The following is an 18451-nucleotide window of genomic DNA, read 5'->3' on the forward strand; positions in this document are numbered from 1 at the left end:
TAGCACAGTTTTCTCTAGTCCAGGTTAGGAATATCTCCCCACATCTTGAAACCTGAACAGCCTCGAGCATTTCAGCACTGTTCAGCATGCAGTCCAAAGGGCTGCCGTGCACTGCAGCGACATTTCAATCACAGTGGCCATTTTCACATCAGGCTGAGGCCCATTAGCTGCTAAACTGGCTACTTCCCGGCTCTCAGCTGAAGGAAGCACTTTGTTGGGAGCATAATCAATCTTACCACAAAACTCTGGCTGGTACTCTCTCAGGTGATTAAACAGTCACATGGGAGAAAAATGACACAATTGAAGGCTTGCTCTTAACCGAGCTAGGACATGAAAAATGAAAACTGTCACTATACTACTTAGACACCCTTACATCACCACCTCCAAAAAGGAGCCATGAAGTGCGGCCCCTCTGAGATGGGTTTATGCATAATTCAAAACATGAGCTGCTTTAAGGAGCACAACTCAGGGTCCAAATCTGCTGAGAATTACAAGCAGCACAAGCTTGAAGGCTTCTCAAGCAGTGAAAAGGGCAGATCACTAACAATCCGAGAAAATGAAGCACAGGAAAGACTGAGGTTGAGATCACACATGGGAAGTCACAACTTGACAACTTCAAAAGCTTTGTTAACAAGTGAACATCCCCAGAACCTCTCAGAGTTTTACAAATATCACTAGATTTGTGGTCCTTCTGCTCCATGGTCTTCTTTTGCTTTATGAATATTCACTGTATGGGCTCTCCACAAGAATGTAATATAAGGCTTTTGAAATAAGTAGAACTTAAAGCAGATTAAATGTTAGATTTCAAAGTGTCATTCCAAGATTTCAAGTGATCATCCCAACATTTCTTTTATTTTTGTGTTCAAGCACAGAGAAGTTGAGCTGAAACTGGAAAGGTAGAGAGTATTTCCAATCCTGAATTCACCACAAGGTAAGACAAAGGCTAAGTGTAGCTGAACTGTCTATTAATTTTCAGGGAAGACTAGAGTCAGTGTGTAGGATAAGAGTTGATTCTAGTCAATATTCTAAACATGAAGAAATCTGCATTCACCCAAAGTCACTAGAGGGAGGAATTTGAATTTGCCAAAGCTTCTCTCTTGATGAGGTTGGGATATGAGTCAATCACCTTGGGGTAACGTGTTACTGTGGTACAACTGGTGACATTACTGGTTGGGACACACATTCTTCCCCTGGGGTTGATGGAAGTTAGTTAACCTCCAGAGGAAAAATTCCAGCAGTTTAACAGGTTTATCCTTAAAAGAACTGTGGTTAACTTCTAACTTGAATAGTCTATTTTCAGCTCACTCTTGCATGATGCAGATTTCCTTGACAGATCTGAACACTCCACATTTTCTCTTATGTGACCTGTCTTTACACAAAAGTCGTGATCAGGTTATTTGTCTGATCTTTCTCTATTGACTGACACTTTTAAGTCTTCTTTTGATGGGGCAGTATTTACGTGACTTGAACAACATTTGCAAATAATGCTTTTTTAAAAACCGTGCCTAAGTTTCTGGTAAGTCATAATTTTGGATTAATTATCAGGAAAAAACCCCCTGTCATTATGTCATCATCATCTGTAAAACAGAGTAAGGTATGAAAAGATACAAATTAAATCTAAGTTAACATCAGACAGTAGTGCTGGTATACCCATTTGTTAAAAATCAATGGGTATTAGCATCCTGAAAGCACTGGAAACAACCCTGAGAAGACATTACAGATAATTTCCAAAAGCAAAAGCAGAGCATAACCACGTACTGCTCTGCAACTTGGGGAACCTGCTGATACATTAGAGGCAAGTAAATTCAGATACCAAGTTCTTCTTTGAATGCTGGCATGTTGACCTGTGATGCTCTCTGGATCTCAGTCCTGTTCAAGAAGCACCAGAATCTTTTTCTGTCTTCTTTATCTTCAGCCCCCTCCTCTGCCAGCTCTGCCCAGCTAAGTGGCTTGAGGGAACTGATACTTCCTCTGATTCACAATTAGTCAGTCTGCTTTGTGAGCTCGTAGCAGTTATCTGAATACACTTACAGAACATGTCTTTTTAATCCTTCCTCCAAAATTGGAGAAGTAAAAACTGCACACATTAAACAATCAATTAGCAGCAATTAGGAAAATTACAGGGTTGCTTGAAAAGCTGTACTTATTTGAGGGGCCTCCGTTAATCTCTACAGCACGGCAAATTCAAACGCTTGGAGCTAGCAAACAACAGACAGGTTGCTAACCATGTTCTTAAACATTCACATGTTCAGATACCCTGTTGAGAGCTTTGCTGGCCAGGTGCCATTTATAAGCCAAAAGGAGAATTTTAAAGTGATAAAACCTTAACTGACTTTGAAGAAAACCCTGTATCCTAATGGATTAATTGGCTTTTTCATCCAGAAACACAGCTTTTCTTTGTTCACAAAGAGAATGTATGTCCCAAAGGTTGTATGTCCCAAAAATTACGTAGCTGAAGGAATTCTCAAAAATTGTTACTGATGATGTTCAAAATCTATTAACACTATCACTGAATCAACATCTCCAAAATGTAGGGTGGGATGATTAACCTCCATGAGGCAACTGCTGGAGTACACTGAGAAGTTTTGAACCAAGTGACGAGGGGGAATATCAGAGAGACTCTGTGCAGTGTCTGCTGCACAGGCAGAGCAGAGTGTGACTCCAGCCCTTGCGGTGGCTAGAGAAAGAAGGGTGTGAAGGGCACTTTCTTGGATGTCTGCATCAATGAGGAAGGAGCCCATACTCATCATGGATGGATGGCAAGAGGATCTGCCCTGCAGAGGATCCATTAGAAATCCATAATGGACAGAGCGGATGATTGCATTCCTAGTCCAGATCCTCAGCAGGGAGAAGAGCTGCTTGGCAATTTGCTGCAAGTCCCAGGCAGACTACAGGTATCTGTGGCACTAGGGAACAGATTTTTCGTGCTTTCTTCCAGTCAAGACAGCATTTTCCCTGCTCACCTGTGTTTGATAGGTAAAATCACTTCTTTCCAGTTTCCTGGCCCTTTACTGGCTACTTAATAATGTTCCTTTCTTGCAAATAAGAGCTCAAGCCTCTCCAAGTCCCTGTTCCAACACAGCAGGAAGCCTTTTCTCTTTCTTCTTATCATGTGCCCTTTAATTCCTGAAACCATAACAACACACTCACTAGTTTATTCCCTGACCAGCTCAGACAAGATACATAAATGATCATTTTTCCATTCCCCTGTAGTTGTCCCTCTCACCCTGACACCCTTCATTTCCCTTGCTAAGGCAGTATTACTGTCACACTGCTAACTGTCCTGCTGAGCACACTCACAGTTCAAGAAAAGCTATCTCGAAAATATAACGGTCTTACAAATCCGAGCTGTCTTGAAATTATTAGCCATTGTGACTTTCTTGATATGATCACGCCCCACTATTCTCATGTCCTGTGATTACAGGACATTTTTGTGTCCTGTTTCATTATGCTTAGGCATAATGAAACCCTATTAGGCTAAGTCCCTCCAGCAGACCCACTGTAGGACAGAAATGCAAAGGAATCCATCACATAAGCAAAGTGTCTTTAAACTGGGTAAACAGGAGCAGTGCAAACACCAAAATCCTTCCAACCCCACTAATCCATGCACTAGGGCTGTTTCCACTTTTGGAAGGAAGAACCAAATGTTGGAGGAGTTGTGATAATAAACTGATTGAAGAGCAAAGTGATGCAATGGTCCTTGGGCCAACAATGGGAAAAGTGCCAGCCGGGCACAGAGGGAGGAATCTTTGCAAGTATGATCAGAAGTGAAGCAGATAGCAGAATTCTGCACTGTTAAAACCATTGAGTTAACCCAAGAAGCCTTGCTGAAGGCATCCTCCAGAGCAGGATAGAACCAGGCAGAGAAAGAAGGAGCTGAAACTCCTCTGAAAATGCACACAGTGTTGCCAAGGCTAGGCAATATTTGTCTTCTCTTTCCTTGACAGGACCTTAGAATTGTTGTTCCACCCCAGTAAGAAGAACTTCTTAACCCTGAGAGTTAAAGAAGCAGGTTAAGGAAGGCCCCTGTATGTATGAGTCATAGGTCTTTTACACTGATGGGACATTATTATTATTATTATTATTATTAATTATTTATTGTTTAAAATATTGAACAGCCACTGCTTCACACATGCTACAGTAGCTACATGCTACTTCATGCATCTTGAGTACTTCTGAACAGTGATCAAGACACTGAACAGAATTTTTGGTCCTTCACAGGAGTTTTGAACTAGTCCATGTGTAAGTACTGTATCAAAATTACAGCTCTATTTATCTGAAAAATAGGAAAGCGTAAAGGGGATAAAAGAATTCAGAGATTGAAAACAATTCCTTCCATGAGGAGAATTGTGGAGCTCAGCCTGCCTGTGCTGTCAAAAAGGCTTACCCAAAGGTGAGCTGATTACAGTGTACATGCACCTCTGTGAGTGGAAAATACACACCATGAAAGAGCTTTTCAATCTAGGAGAGAAAGGTGCAAGCAAAAGAATGACCAAAATACCAGCACGTATTTTCTAAGTCAAAGTAGGCAGATTTGTTTAAAAGAGATGCTAGAATAAGGGAAAAGGAAGATAATGTCTCGCTCTAAGGCATCACACCAAAACTAGTGTGGGTCCGGAAGAAACCTTAGCCAGGATGATACTGTGTTTTGTAGGTGATGGACCACTGTATTCCAGTGCTCTGCTGGGTCTTACAGGGCTACAGACCTGAGAACCTTTATGACAGCGAAAATTCAGGCCATTTCATTCAGGCTGAACCACTAAATTAATTATTCAGATTAATTTAGTGTAGGGAAAAGCCCAAGTTTTTCTTCTCAAGGTGCTGTTCCAGTAGCTTTTCACTGGCTTCCAGTTACCACCTTGGAAGATTCAAGTCATCTTTTATGAGCTCAGAGGTTTTCCTTTTTTTTTTTTTTTGCATAAGAGAAAGGCTTTGAACGAGCTTGATAGTCTTTTTTTTTTTGTACTTTGATCTGTCTAATCACATGAATTAATTGACTCTTAAAAATTGTAAAATTCAAATATCTTTCAGGAATTCCATAGAAATACTGAACTATGTCACGAATCATGCTTAAGATCATAGCTTCATATACTCCCCTCAGTGCCATGTGACTATCAACCCTGTATTGATTTCCTTTCATCTCAAAACTGAGGTGATACTCTTTGCCAAAATAAAAAGCTGTCTGAGTTTTGAGAATGCACTGCCAGCAGGTTCCAGGATGAAGCAGAGATATAAAAAAGTGGGGGAGGAGGTAGTGAAAGCATATGTGAAAAAGCTGAATATATTCTTGAGAGAAGACATATATTGAAATAGGGCTTTTCTAACAAAAAAATACAGGAGCAAAGGTAATAGATGGATGCTACAATACCACCGACCTTGTCCAGAGCTGCCCGGATCTTGCCTCTGGTTTAGCTTAGAGAAGCCTTGAGTGGTGGCCAGCCACGTCCCATTGGTTTGTTCCTGCCTGTTTTTCCTCAGCTGAACCCTTTTGTCTCAGTGACTAAGACTGTACTGGGGAAGGGGGAGCGGGGTGAGAGACTGGATGAGACAGGTCAGGGTGTAAATAAGCAGACTTTACATTGCCCCAAAATAATGCATTTCTCCCTTGCTGCTCGCTAACTGCCAAACAGTGGTCATGCTCAGGTTTTTGAGTTTAATGTGTACCTCCTACTGACTCTGGTACTTCACATAATGTTTTAAAGCGAGAGATCAAGTTGTGATTCACAGGGCTCACTCTCCAGGAAACTGGGCTCCCTGCAGTAAAACCAGTAAAGGTAGCCAGTGTGCCTAATATGAAACAGTCTACAAAAGGCAGTGCCTGCTACTCTCTATGGTCTGCCTGGGGAAAAAGAGGGCAAAAGCCTTTACCAGAAGATACTCCAAACCCACTTATCCATCTCCGAAGTTATACACCATGACTCAGTCCTTTCTTGATTTCATGCGGCTTGAACATGACCTGAAGCACAAAGACTCCTGTCTTTGTTTAACTTAATGCCTTGTAAAAAAAAGAGAACTTTGAGTCCAAACAGATCTGAATTCCTCAAAGGAAATTATTCTCTTCCATCATTCAGTAAAAGCCCTTTCTCCTAACTAGGTGAAACAGGCATTTTCCTTTCAGAATTCTTTTATCACCTACCATGACATCTTTTAGGGCTGTCTGCCCTTTCCTGAGAGACAGAACAGTCTCTGCCCAGGTACTGTCTGCAGCAGATTGGCATCACATGTGCTCTCCCTGAACCAGCTGCCTCATTGCATTGCTATTGATTCAGAGTTGGATTTCTGCAGCAAATCTATTGCATTTCCATTAGCAAGACTGCAAATGATGAAAACGCTCATTTGTATCATTCCAGCTCTGCACCACAATTAACCTGCTACTTAGCCTCCAGCAAGCTAAATTCTGCTTTCTCATCTGAAGCAGAGAAAGGCTTCTCTGTAACCAAAAGTTAGGCAAAGCAAATCTGAGTGCATTTATTTCAGTGCATTAATAGGAAATAAAACAGTACAATAAGTATAGAAATATGGCAGATATGGAATGAGGATAATTTTAGTCCCCTGCAGTGGAAATACAAACTCTGAGTTTTGTAACTATATCAATTATTAATCAGTTTTGCTTAGAAACTTATGATATAGTACAATCTCAGATGTAATGTTTAATAAAGAAATAATGGCCATATACTGCATATACCCACTGTATTTTCTATACTCACATATGCATCTGTATATAAATGAGGAGGGACAACATGCAGAAGCTCCACATAGCACAAATACATTACACTCCCAGTGAAGGTTACAAAGCAAAATGAAGTTTTAAGAAATAAATACAAGTGCAGACTACTGTTTTGTACTGAGAAATTCACATTGTTATTAAGAGAAAATACTTTTGGAAATACTGCTTTTTTTTTGTTCTGCACATGATGCGTGGTGCATGAAAGGAAAACCACACCCATGACATAAATTAGAAAGCCATAAATTTGGGGTACTTGTCCAAGAGAAAGAAACACAGGACTGATCAGTACACTTTGCTGCAAGTTAAACAGAGGAACTGTTTCCATGCAATCAGTGAATGCTAAAAAGGGGGATGGTAGAGACACAGAAAGTAATAAAACAAAAAATTTGTCTGAACAAATTGTGATTGCTGAGGACATTTTAAAGACAGTGTGAACCAACTGGACCGGGGAGAGGAAGTGTCACTTTAGAAGGCTTAATGGACCTGAACTCCCTAAAATTTGCTGCGTCTTCTGCACCTCACCTCATCAGTCCCCATGAGTGTTCCTGTCACAAGTATATACATCTGTGAGCCACCACGACCTTTGAAACAGCACAGAAATACAGACTGGCTGGCTCAGTCCAGTGGCACTTGCTTTGCTGCCACTTGTTAATGGAGGTCCGCGTGTGTCTCCTGGGCCTACTGAGATCAGCATCTCTTTACTACACTCCTGAGTTAGGCTCAGAACTTGTCTGGTATCTTAACTGTGATTAATTGTAACTTTCCTTTGACAAGATGTTGTTAATCTGCAGGTCACATCAGAAAGAAAAGTCGTGGCTTTTGAAATGAGTCCTCATGCTGGGTGGTAGATATTTAACTTAGAATCTGAATTGCAAGGGTAGTCTCCCTGTAGACTCATTGGAGAAACAGGGTTACTCCTGCTAGTGTCACTCTGGTAATCAGCTTGGGGAGGTCTCTCCCTTTATGCTGGATATGAAGCTGGAGGTCTCCTAATGTAGGTGCTAATCAACATCAATAATGTATCAGAAATGGAGCAGCACCTGCTTTAAGGTGCTCTCCCCCTTTTTCTTTGGGAAAAAGAACAGTCTCTCCTGTGGTACTGCCCGGTACCCAGCAGTGAGCACAGAAAAGGCTGGTATATAGCTGGTATATATCATCTGCTCTCCCCTCCTGTGAATGCAGTCCCCGGTGGCTCTCTGAGACATCCCTGACCTTGACACAATTCAGGGATTGCCAGGCATGGACTCAACCCTATGGTGTTGTGATGGGGATTTGAACTGCAGAGTGCGGGTCAGAATAAGGCTGTTTCAAGAAAAAGAACAAACACTGTGTGAAGCTGCTATGAACAAATCCTCCTTGGCCATAAACTGAATCCTTCAGTTATAGGGCTGCAGTACTTATAACTGGAGGGAGAGGCTCCCTCTAGCCTGCCATCAAGCTACAATACAGACCTTCCCAAATCACTGTGTACAGGAGAAAGGACATCAAATGCAAAACTGAGAAAGAACGGGGGAAGTGAAAGAGAGCAAAATTGCAAGGAATATTTACAGTAGGATACCACAGCAAGGTACAGGTTAGTTTTCACTCAATTTTTCCCATTTCTAGCTCTAAAAAGATATAATAAATTCAGCCATTTTGCCTGGATAACTTTGGAGGGGAGCTGAGACTCTTTCCTAGGTGTTTACCTAGGTAAACCACTACCAGACCTCAGAGGCAACCTTTTAACACCTTTTCCCACTGAGGATGAAAAAGCAGCATCAGTTGCTGATGCCGACCCAGCACATCTGAAGTGACAGCAGAAATCAGAAACATGAGAAGAGAGCTGTCCCAGTCAAGGGTGGTTGACAGCAACACAGAGCCCTTTCTCCACTTTGCCCTGTTTTCCAGGCTATGGCCAGCACGAGCGAGACAGGAAGGGGCCCTGCCTGCCTCCCAGGGGACATGCACAGGTCTGGTGCTGCACTGATGCACCCACCTCTGCATGTTATAACCAGCACAGGACACAGAGGTGGGGAGATGGAGACATGCTGTTGGTCATCTGCTGGCCACCAGCATGGCGCAGTGTGTGCAGCTGGCCCATCAGCATGTGGCACCTGAGGTGTGCAGGGAAGCCAAAAATGAAAAGGATGCAGGGGCAGAGTGGATGTGCCACCAGGGACAAGCACCCTCTGGACACTGCTCTCTGATGGGCCCTTTGCTCTGCTCACAGGGAAACCCACTCCAGCAAAGTCATGCTGTGGCATCTGTCTCCTGCTCTGCCTCTTGTGCGCCCTGTGCCAAGTCACAAGAGTTGTAGTCCCAAAACCAAGAGCTGCTTGGGCACCTCTGCTTTGGGACAGACCCAAAGCACAGGACCACTTGTGCCACTTTGGCAGAGCTGTCACTACTGAAAGGCAAGCCCCACACAGGTCTTGCTGGTTCTTTTTGGAGGAAATCTGCTTAAATGGAAAGAGAAAGCAGTGGGAAGACCTTTAAAGAGGGGAGTGGTTGGTTTGCAGGTGTATAAAAGCAGCTATTACAGAACTACAGAGCTGAGTCTATTATCAGCCTGGGTAAAGGGTGGAATTGTATTTAAATGTGATAGTGTAGGAAGAAGTGAAATTTATCTCCTAAACTGAGTTAGCACTATTACAATCTGCATGTCTTCTCACAGAAATGAAATTGTAGGTTAGTGTGTATGTTATTATTTTCTGCTTATAGTAAAATCTTCTCTGGTGTAACTGTGCTAAGATTGACAAGCTTCCTAAGTATGAGAATGCTTTAAAACATTCAGTTTCCCTTTCTGTTTCAGGAAAGGATAAATGATATTACAATGCAAAATGTAAACCAAATGGGAAGGAATATTTCTGTATTGATAAAGGGCAAAGTATAATAATAGGAGTGAGACCAGTCTGAATCTAGTACACCAGACACAATTACAAGGGTTGTCTCCCTTCTGCTTTTTCTTCCAGGCTCCAAGAAAGAAGAATCAATTAGCCCTCTGCAGACTATGACCTTGAAGGATGTAGCTTTAAGGGGAATATGCTGAGTAAGACAGAAAAGAGAGGAGAAGAGAAAAGGATTTGGAAAGTCATGGAAGAGCTAGGTTCAGAAACAGTACATCAACCACAGAATATGAAATGTGTCAGTTCTTTTTCATTTCTGCACTGGAAAAAAAAAATTCAGCACATAAGGGTCCTTCTGGGAAGAAGTTACTGTGCTCTGATTGAAAAGGAAAGAAGGGCACTGAGAAGCAAAAGAAGGGACAATCCAATTTGCAGATGCTACTTTTCAAGCCATGTCACTGAGAATTTTATAGCTGTCAAAGGCATTAAAAAAAAAGCTAGCACTGATGCAATCTGTCAACCTCTCCAACAAATCTTGCTCTACATAAAACACAATGATGTGTTTGAAATGCAGCTGTTTCAAAAACCCCAAGACAGTGCTTTTAGAGCAGTCCAAAAAGTTCTTTTTATGCCTCTTGGAATTCTTAGGCAGATCTTTTGCAGTGCATTTTTCCAGTTATATTTTCTTATTTTTCTTTGCAGAGAATTACAGCTGCTTGCCATAGTCAGAACTATGTGCCACAGTTAGAATAAATTCTGTCTACACAACCTTCTGCCTCAGAGCAACCCAAACTTGACCTGCTGCCAGTTGTCCCTCTCCTTTCAGTCTGTAGCTATCGGAAGACTGTGATGCCTTAATACACATTTATCTTTAGAAAATTAACGCAACAGTAAAAAAAAAACCAAACCAACAATCAACCCTCCCAAATCAAACAAACCCCCCTGCCCTCTCCCCCACACACCTACACACAAAAAAAACCCCAACCCAAAACCTAAAAACCCCTTCAACCCAATCGTCTAGCTCCTGGACAACCATTTATTTTCCAGATGTGAGCAGATCTGAATGCAGATAATGGCTTTTTGTCAGTGACTGCTCCAGACTCTCTTCCACCCCACTTCCTCCTTCCTTTACTTCAGAGATGAAGTTAGCATGTTATTGGTAAAGGTTTGTTTCATATGTGGAAATTCAAGAGGAATTTTTGAGGCAATTTTGACTGGATAGTGGTCTCTCATCACTTTATAGAGTAAAAGTGCTGTCATATATTTAATGTCACAATATTTGCACAACAAAAAAGATATCATGCATCAGCAATATTTAAAAAGAGCACAAACCAAAACATTTAGAATAGTATTATATAGTTGCAAAGGTGGTTAATTCAAGTAATATCACAGACATAGCCCCCTGTTGTTTAACAGTACAGCAGTATTTCCCTGTTAGAACTGTTTCCATCAGACAAATTACTTTTACCCCAAAAGATGGTTATCACCATTATCTAAGCAAAAGGAAACAGGGTTTTTACAGGAATACTTAAGACTTTCTTTCAGTGATTCTGAAACTGCTGTTCAAGATTGACTCCCAGCTGAAAGGACCTTCTCTGAAATCACTGTAGTTATGCTGGCAAGGTGGTTGGCCCAAAATGTTAGATCTAATCCAAATGCCACACATCTATACTAGGTCCAGTGCTAGTGGGGCTAAACTTAGCAGTGGAATTCTGGTGACTGCAGGGCTCCAGGGTGAGGTCCAGTATGTACCATCTACAAGGGAGCCAACCTGCAGCATTACAGGGAAGGCGTGAGGGAGAGTAAATGACATGGTGTCCTGCAAGGAAATTTGTGAGGAATGCAATTGTGCACTCTGATCACTGCAGCTTTCCAAAGGGAACCTCAGCCCTGTGCTCTCAGCACAACGGTGCGCTGCCTTCTCTTTTACTAGAGTTGCAAAATTTTACACAACTCAGGGATTGCTGGCTTGATTTGCTCCGGATTTGGTGGGTTAAAGTTATGAATGTCAAAGAAATGACACTTCACCAATGCAGCATTTTGATGCTCTACAACTGCTACTGAGAAAATAACACAGGTACCCTGGATGTTTCCTGCTTCCAGGACGAGCAAAGTCTAATTCAGAAATTGATTCCTCCTACATTGGCAAGAATGCTTTCTTGAAATGCCCCACAAAAGGCAAAAAAGCAATATATGAGAAACAGTTTCAATAAGAATCAGCTCCTAGAGATGGGAAAAGACACAGAGAAATCTGCGCTTTGCTCTTAAGAGAAAGATCATAAGCTAGATGCTAAATTAATAATTCCCAGTTTCTAACTGCTTCAAATATGCTGTCACTTTTTCTCACTGGTCTGACTGTTTCAGGAGGATGATAGGGATATTTGCCAGCAACAGATTTCAGGAAGGATGTACCAGAAGTGCTCTGCAGGCAAGGCAAAGAAAATGAACATACATGGAAGATCCAGCACAGGACGCAAATCGAATTTCTAAGAAAAAATTGACCATGTGGAATAGCTATCAGATACACAGTAAATCACATATTTCCCTACAAGTGGATGCAAAGAAAAGGGTGGTATTAAGCCTTTACAAAGATCCCAGATGAAGCCCTCTTTACCCTGCACAGTCCAGAACTAAGTGCAGAGGACTGTAGATGCTCTCCTCAGAAGGTAACCCATGCTATACCTGTCTTAGCACACTTAAGCTTTGCATGCCAATCCCATGCCCTCCTTGTGGACAGTCGCAGAACAGTTAAGTGGCTTTTTTTTTTATTTTTTTTTTTTTCCCTTTCTGGTGAAAGGGGGAAAAAAACCCCAAAGAAACACACAGCTTTTACTTACAAAGTTTTGGAGAAGTTTGGAGATTGGTTTCTGTTGCTTGTGCCTGAGATGCTGTGGTAGGCTCCAGGGCGGGTGGTGACAGCGAAGGTGCAGCAGAGGACAACAACCCAACATCTAGGATGCGGTTATACAGAGAAGGTTGGAGGAAGGGTTTGGAGGACACAAGTGAGCTGGCACTTTGCACTGTCACTTCAGCCTTGCTCTTGGGGCTAGGTACGAGGAATGGTGAGGCATACACCTCCGAAGGCACCCGGGCAGACAGAGCTGTAGGATCCACAGCGCTCTTTGGGTCTTGTCCTATCCTCCCAGGGTCAAGGTGGGTAGGAGAGTCATACTCAAAAATCTTGTCCACAAAGACCCACTTGAGGCCAGCAATGCAGAGGCAAAGGCTAAGCAGGCAAGCCAGGATAGGGGCGATGCAGATCTTTTCAGAGTTGAGGCAGCCCTTCAGTCGCTCTGCCTCCAGGCACGCACAGCAGGTTGCAGCAAGGCCTGCAATCCCCTGGACCCTCCTGTCCTCTCTTTGGGTCCCCGGCATGTTCTCATCTGGGAGCCCGTTGAGGGATGCATCAGGGCTCAGCTGAGCTGAGGGGCTGGGGAAAGTGTCGGCAGCTACTTCAGACATGTTTAAACATCAGCTCTCAAACAGCTCACCTCCAAAAGGCCTTAACTCTATCACAGTCCATTACTGTGAGACACAGACAAAAAGAGATGGTAGTAATAGTCACAGTGCTCTGCAAAAATCAGAGTGGGAGTCAATAAAAGGTCCAAGCTCAGCAACGTCATCCAAACTGGGAGAGGAGTAACGCACAGGAAAAATTAGATGCCCCCGGTCCCCCTGCCCCCAAGCCCTCTGTCACTCTCTCTGCTTCTCTGAAGCGAGAACAGCTTTGCAATTACTGAGCTCCTGTTTGCTAGCCACTTTTATAATTCCTTAAATTCCTCTCAAGCAATTTCAGTTCTTCTGAAGGAGGGAAGAAACATTCCCCCAAAAGCAAGCACAACAAAACAAAACAGGGGGAAGGAGGGTGATGAGATAAAGAAAACCACAAACACTGAACAAACTGACCGGATTAAGTGAACCAGTAGCCCAGAGCGAAAGGCAAGACTCTCACCTTGAGCATCTGAGGCTGGTATCTGCTTAGACGAGGAAAACAATTGTCATGCGGTAGAAGGAGCAAAAGCAAAATCTGTAACAACAGCGGCAGCGGCAGAAGTGACAGTAGCAGCAGCATCCTGTCGTGTTACAGCGGCGGCTGAAAGAGGCTGAATCATTACAGAGCAGCAGGTGCTCGCTGTCTGAGCATCACTGCAAACAATATCATTACACAGAGGTTTGAAAGGAAGAGCGATGCCAAGACGGTGGTAACTCCCTTTCTCTCCCCTCCCTCTTTGTCCTTCTTAAGCGCTCATTCACTTTCCTCCGTTCCCCCCCGCCCCGCTCCCCCAGCCCCCTCGCAGCCTGTTTCCCTGCTGTACAGACTCGCTCCTTCCTCCCCTACCCCACCCCCCGCCCTCTGCAGGGCTGCTCTGAGGGAAATCAGTACACCCAGCAACGCAGGATTGTCAGTGACTTCCTATTTTATCCAATTAGGAGGAATAAAGGCCATCAAATCAAAGAGAGGGAGCGGGCAGGAGTTGCGCACCCACCCGCTCCCTCTCTCCTGGCAGAGCGTGGCCAGAGGCGGCGGCCATCGATGGCAAAGTCCTCCGGCAAGGACCGGGTGTCGGTGGGAGCTCTTTGGGTTGGACTGGGCTCGCTCAGCCTGATATTCGATCTCTCCCAGGGGGAAGACCTCTTTCCATAAGCAATTTCTCCCTGCCCGACACCTAGAGACAGCTTTTCTTTACAAGCTCCTGAATAAGTTTTGTTCCCTAGGAACAGAACCGGGATGCATTAGGTAAAGAGGAGGTAATAAAAACCCCCAAACCACTCCTGTCTCTTAACAAATTTGCATTTAAAATATTACAAAGATATTTGAACATTTTTTTAAAAAAATCCATTTTTCCAGCCTCCTTTTCCAAACCCCTCCTCTAAAACAAAAAACCAAAGACTTCACACTAAAATCTGTTCCTGAATGTACTTTTCAAGAGCTCACATGTTGCTAGCACATATCCTCACTCCACCTTAGACTAAAAGAAAAAAAAAAGAAACGAAAAATAAAAGAATTTTATTATTCATTATTATTTATTAAAGGCTTACACTTTGTTCTTAAATTTGACTGTCATTTGTCACCTCTACCAATACCTAGCACTACCATTTCCACCAGTGCAGCACACTGGTAAATTAACGGTCCAGTTAACATAATGAAAGTAAGATTAGAATCAGATCTATTCCCTCTTTTGTCTCCCACAGAAAGTACACCTGTGTAACAATACAGACATATGTATGAGAGGCAAGGGGATTATAACACTATTTCCAGTTTCTTGGCCTTAATGAAAACACTTGCATTGAAGATTTGCTGATGTGAAGCCCTGTTTCTCCTTAGTATAAATGGCAGCAGGATGCATAAGAAAACAAAGAATCAAGTGCTATAAATTACTCTGAACTCATTTTTGCTGTTATCTTAGGCATCTGAAAGGTAAATCCTTTGTAGTTGCGTATTTTTGGTAGTGTTAAAAGAGGCATCTGGCTCTACCCACGTTCTCTCTCTGCCTCCAACTCCCCTACCACCCCAGCCCCCCTTCCATGGGAACATTAGTAACACGCACATGAAAAAGGTTTATCAAAATCTCAGTGAATCCCACCGAGTTTTCACAGACTGCCACGTCAAGGACTAATTGATGGATGTCTGATCACAGAGCTTCCTGTGAGGCTGTAGTAGCCAACTGAAGTAATCATGATGCTACTACAATCAAGTGCCTGGAGCATTTACCTTAAAGCACAGCCAGTAATAACACTCTCTGGAAGAATGTAAAAAGATAAATCATCATACAATCTAGCCTACATTACCACTAAAATGTCTGGTCCTTAGGTTAATGATGTGATCAGTAACCTCAGAGAGAATGAACAGCTTGCACTGCATATTTACATACATGGCTTCTCTTATTATAAAGCACATGTTCTCCTTAGCTGGTAATACCTTACATGAGTGCAGCCTCTCTGAGTATCTCAAAACCTATTTCAAACAGCAGTGGCAACACAGCCACTGCAGAAAGTGTAACATCACAGCAGCATTGCCATGACAGCTGCCGTGGTCCGTGGGTACAAGTATTCAAGGTTTCTAGAGAAAGGATATACCTTTCATTAGATTAACTGATAAATATGGGAAAAGCAGACATGCTTTCGCACACACAAGCTGCTCCTCAGGTGTGAAGCTACAGCATCACTCTTCAAAGAGGAGTGCAAGTTGAGAACCATCTGGGAATATTCTCTTCATTGCACAGATGAGATACTACTATGTTTTAGAATGTCTTTCCTTCTTTACCCATGTGTAATTTTTCAACCCTCCTATTTCCAGTAAGACAATTTTCCCTGCTGACACTTCTCTGAGCTTGTCTTTAATCCACTGCCCTGTCCGCATCTTTCCTGTGCTGGTCCTCCTGGCAGCCTGCCTGTGTTCATCCTTCAGTAGTCTTTGCTACCCTCCATCCTATTCACATTAAACTGCTCTCCTTTAAACTTTTCTGCTTTGCTCACGTCTTGCTGGTGCTGCGATGAACAGAAATGCATGTGGAGACCTTGCACCTTCTTTACGAGGGTTGCCGCGAAGTTAAACTGAACACACGCAACACTGTGGATCTGGACAGAGGGACGGGGTGCTGCCTGCACGGGGACACAACCAGGAGCTCCTCTGCAGGTGGGTGCATGGCCCCCCTTCTAACCCTGCTGCCGGAGGGGCTGCCAGCTCGCACGGACCGGCAAAGGGCTCTGCCAAAGGGCTCCCCCCCCAGCCCGCCTGGCTAAACCGAGCCTGGACAGCATCTCTCCCTGCCTTTTTCACGCGCTTCTCCACCAGCAGGGCCCAGCCTGCCTGCAGCAGCTCCTCCCGGCAGGCAGGCAGGCAGGCAGGCAGGCAGGCAGGCAGGCAGGCAGGCAGGCAGGCAGGCACACTCGCACACCCCCGTCGGCTCCGCGGCCGCAGCGTGTCCGTGGTCCCTGGCTCCGGGCCAGGCTGCAGTGCCCTCCTCCGCTGCGGGTCCCTTCCCCCGCCGCACCTCCAGACCTGGCGCGCAGGCTGCCTGCCTCAGCATCACGCAGCTAGCTCTGACCAGACCTCCTCCTCCCCTCGTCTCCCTTCCCAGGGAAGCCTGCAGAGCTGATTCAGCCCCCCGGGGGCTGCGGGGGCTTGCGGTGAGGAGAGCGGGGCGGTGCCCGGCACCCTGCCCCCGCCTTCGGAGGTGCCCGGCGGCTCCCGCTGTTCCCCGGACGAGAAGGGAGAAAGGCACTGCTGAATCATCCGCCAGGCAGCATCCCAGGCCCCAAGCCACAGGTGGCCAAAGCCAGGGCCAGGACACAGCCTACCTGCCATGCTGCAATCCGATACCGCATGGGCCGGCTCCTCTCTGGACCTTTGGGCCAAAATGCAACCCCGTGCTCTTTTTACCGCGTCGGGGTGGGTAAGGGAGAACACCACCTTCTGTGACAGCTCTCGAGGCTGCAGTAAAGGCTGGCTGATGATGGTCTCTCACTTTGGGTCTGAAGATACAGTTTACTGACTTTGGGGGTCCTTTCTGCTCCTCTTGCCCCCAAAGCAATGCAGAAACACTTTAACCCACAAGCTCCAGTTTTGAGCTTTTTATGTTTCTATAGTGGCATGCTGTGCTTAAAGATGGATTCTGGCCCTGGCTGGAGCAGATGAGTGCCTGGGAAAAGTCAGCAATTGGTTCATTGAAAGGGAGACCCTGGAAGAAAACAGGAGGAAGTATGACCTTGGAGGTAACAAAGTTTTACTAGGGTAGCACATTGGTGGTAAATACAGAAGGATAAGGGAGGAAATAACTTGCCTGTTCATAATTAGGTTAGCTCCTTGTGCAAAGATTTATTTCTGATTACCATGTGGCTTGGGCCTCTTTGGCTGAGAGGAAAAAGCAGTTTGAGTCTACACTAATGAAGCTAATCTATGACTGAGATTTGGACTCCTGCCATATGTAAATGACAGGTTGAAAATCAGAGCCTTAGAAAACTGTAATTTTATTTTGTGGAGTGTTTTTGTGAAGAATCAAATGGTTTTTTGCAAAGTTTCACTCCCAAAAGACTCAAGGAGATACACAAAGCTAACGACAGCATTAACCTCCAGCCTGTGATGAGAAGTTTGCCAGTTTTACTGGTGGTAAAAGGAGGCTGATTTCATATTACCAAACTGCAGAGGATCATTATCTCTGGTCACCATAAATATGTGAATAGATGTGACTGACATCATCCTGGAAACCGGAGCAGCAGGGAACATTTAACTCATCTGACCCTTCAGTCATATCATAACCAGACCCAAACCTGCTGAAAGTTTTGGAAAGTAGGCTTGGTGAATCATTCTTGTGGAAGCCATTGGATTTTAAATATCTAAGACTCCCAAAGAATTTTCTACTTTCTTGCAACTACTGGGACATCAGGAAATTAAAATGTGTCTTCATAGGCTCACATGTCTGGATCATAGCTTAAGAGAGGATGCTCAGAGAACCATACATCAGTGCAGGACAAGTGATCCCTACACCCACCAAGACCACTTTAAGAACATGCCAGTTCTTCAGAAAGGAGCAAGCAGCAGCATGCGGCATCAACTGCTCCTTCGTGTGTTTGATTGCACCCCCTTTTCTATCATACATTGAGAAATTAAAAGCATTGTAACCAAGAATCTAATAAGAAAAAAGTGCATGCTCATTAACAAGAGATTGATGAGGAAGATAAAAGGATCTCTTTTTATTGATTGCACTTTCTTCAAATTAAATAAGTGCACCACTTAACGATGGAGGAGTGACCCAAAGAGAGTGATCAGGCCCAATGAGTGACATCACTGTCAGCAGTCACGGTGTGGGAAGAGAGGGCTATAACACATGGTACGAAATTATTCATTTATTCATTCTTCCACTGCTTCACCAACCTCCATAATCCATCTCCCTTGGAC

The 18451-nt window shown here is 44.0% G+C and overlaps 1 protein-coding gene across 15 annotated transcripts in view; it reads right to left on the reverse strand.

Moving 5' to 3' along the window:
• NRG1 (neuregulin 1) overlaps nt 1–18451 on the reverse strand; it is a 449095-nt gene that overhangs the window by 89295 nt on the left and 341349 nt on the right. Inside the window, exons 1-2 of one of the 15 annotated variants that reach the window (XM_032675640.1) lie at nt 13505–13721; nt 12390–13077 (exon numbers count right to left, since the gene is read on the reverse strand). The exons of 9 other annotated variants lie outside the window; for them this stretch is intronic. In XM_032675640.1, the coding sequence (XP_032531531.1) occupies nt 12390–13014 (625 nt within the window). In that variant the 5' untranslated portion in view covers nt 13015–13077; nt 13505–13721. Of the gene's footprint in view, nt 1–12389; nt 13722–18451 lie in introns of those variants that run through there. 5 more of the 15 variants (XM_032675650.1, XM_032675645.1, XM_032675656.1 and 2 more) reach the window with 5 other exon arrangements.

This window comes from Chiroxiphia lanceolata, chromosome Z, assembly GCF_009829145.1.
Source record: "Chiroxiphia lanceolata isolate bChiLan1 chromosome Z, bChiLan1.pri, whole genome shotgun sequence".
Lineage (NCBI taxonomy): Eukaryota > Metazoa > Chordata > Aves > Passeriformes > Pipridae > Chiroxiphia > Chiroxiphia lanceolata.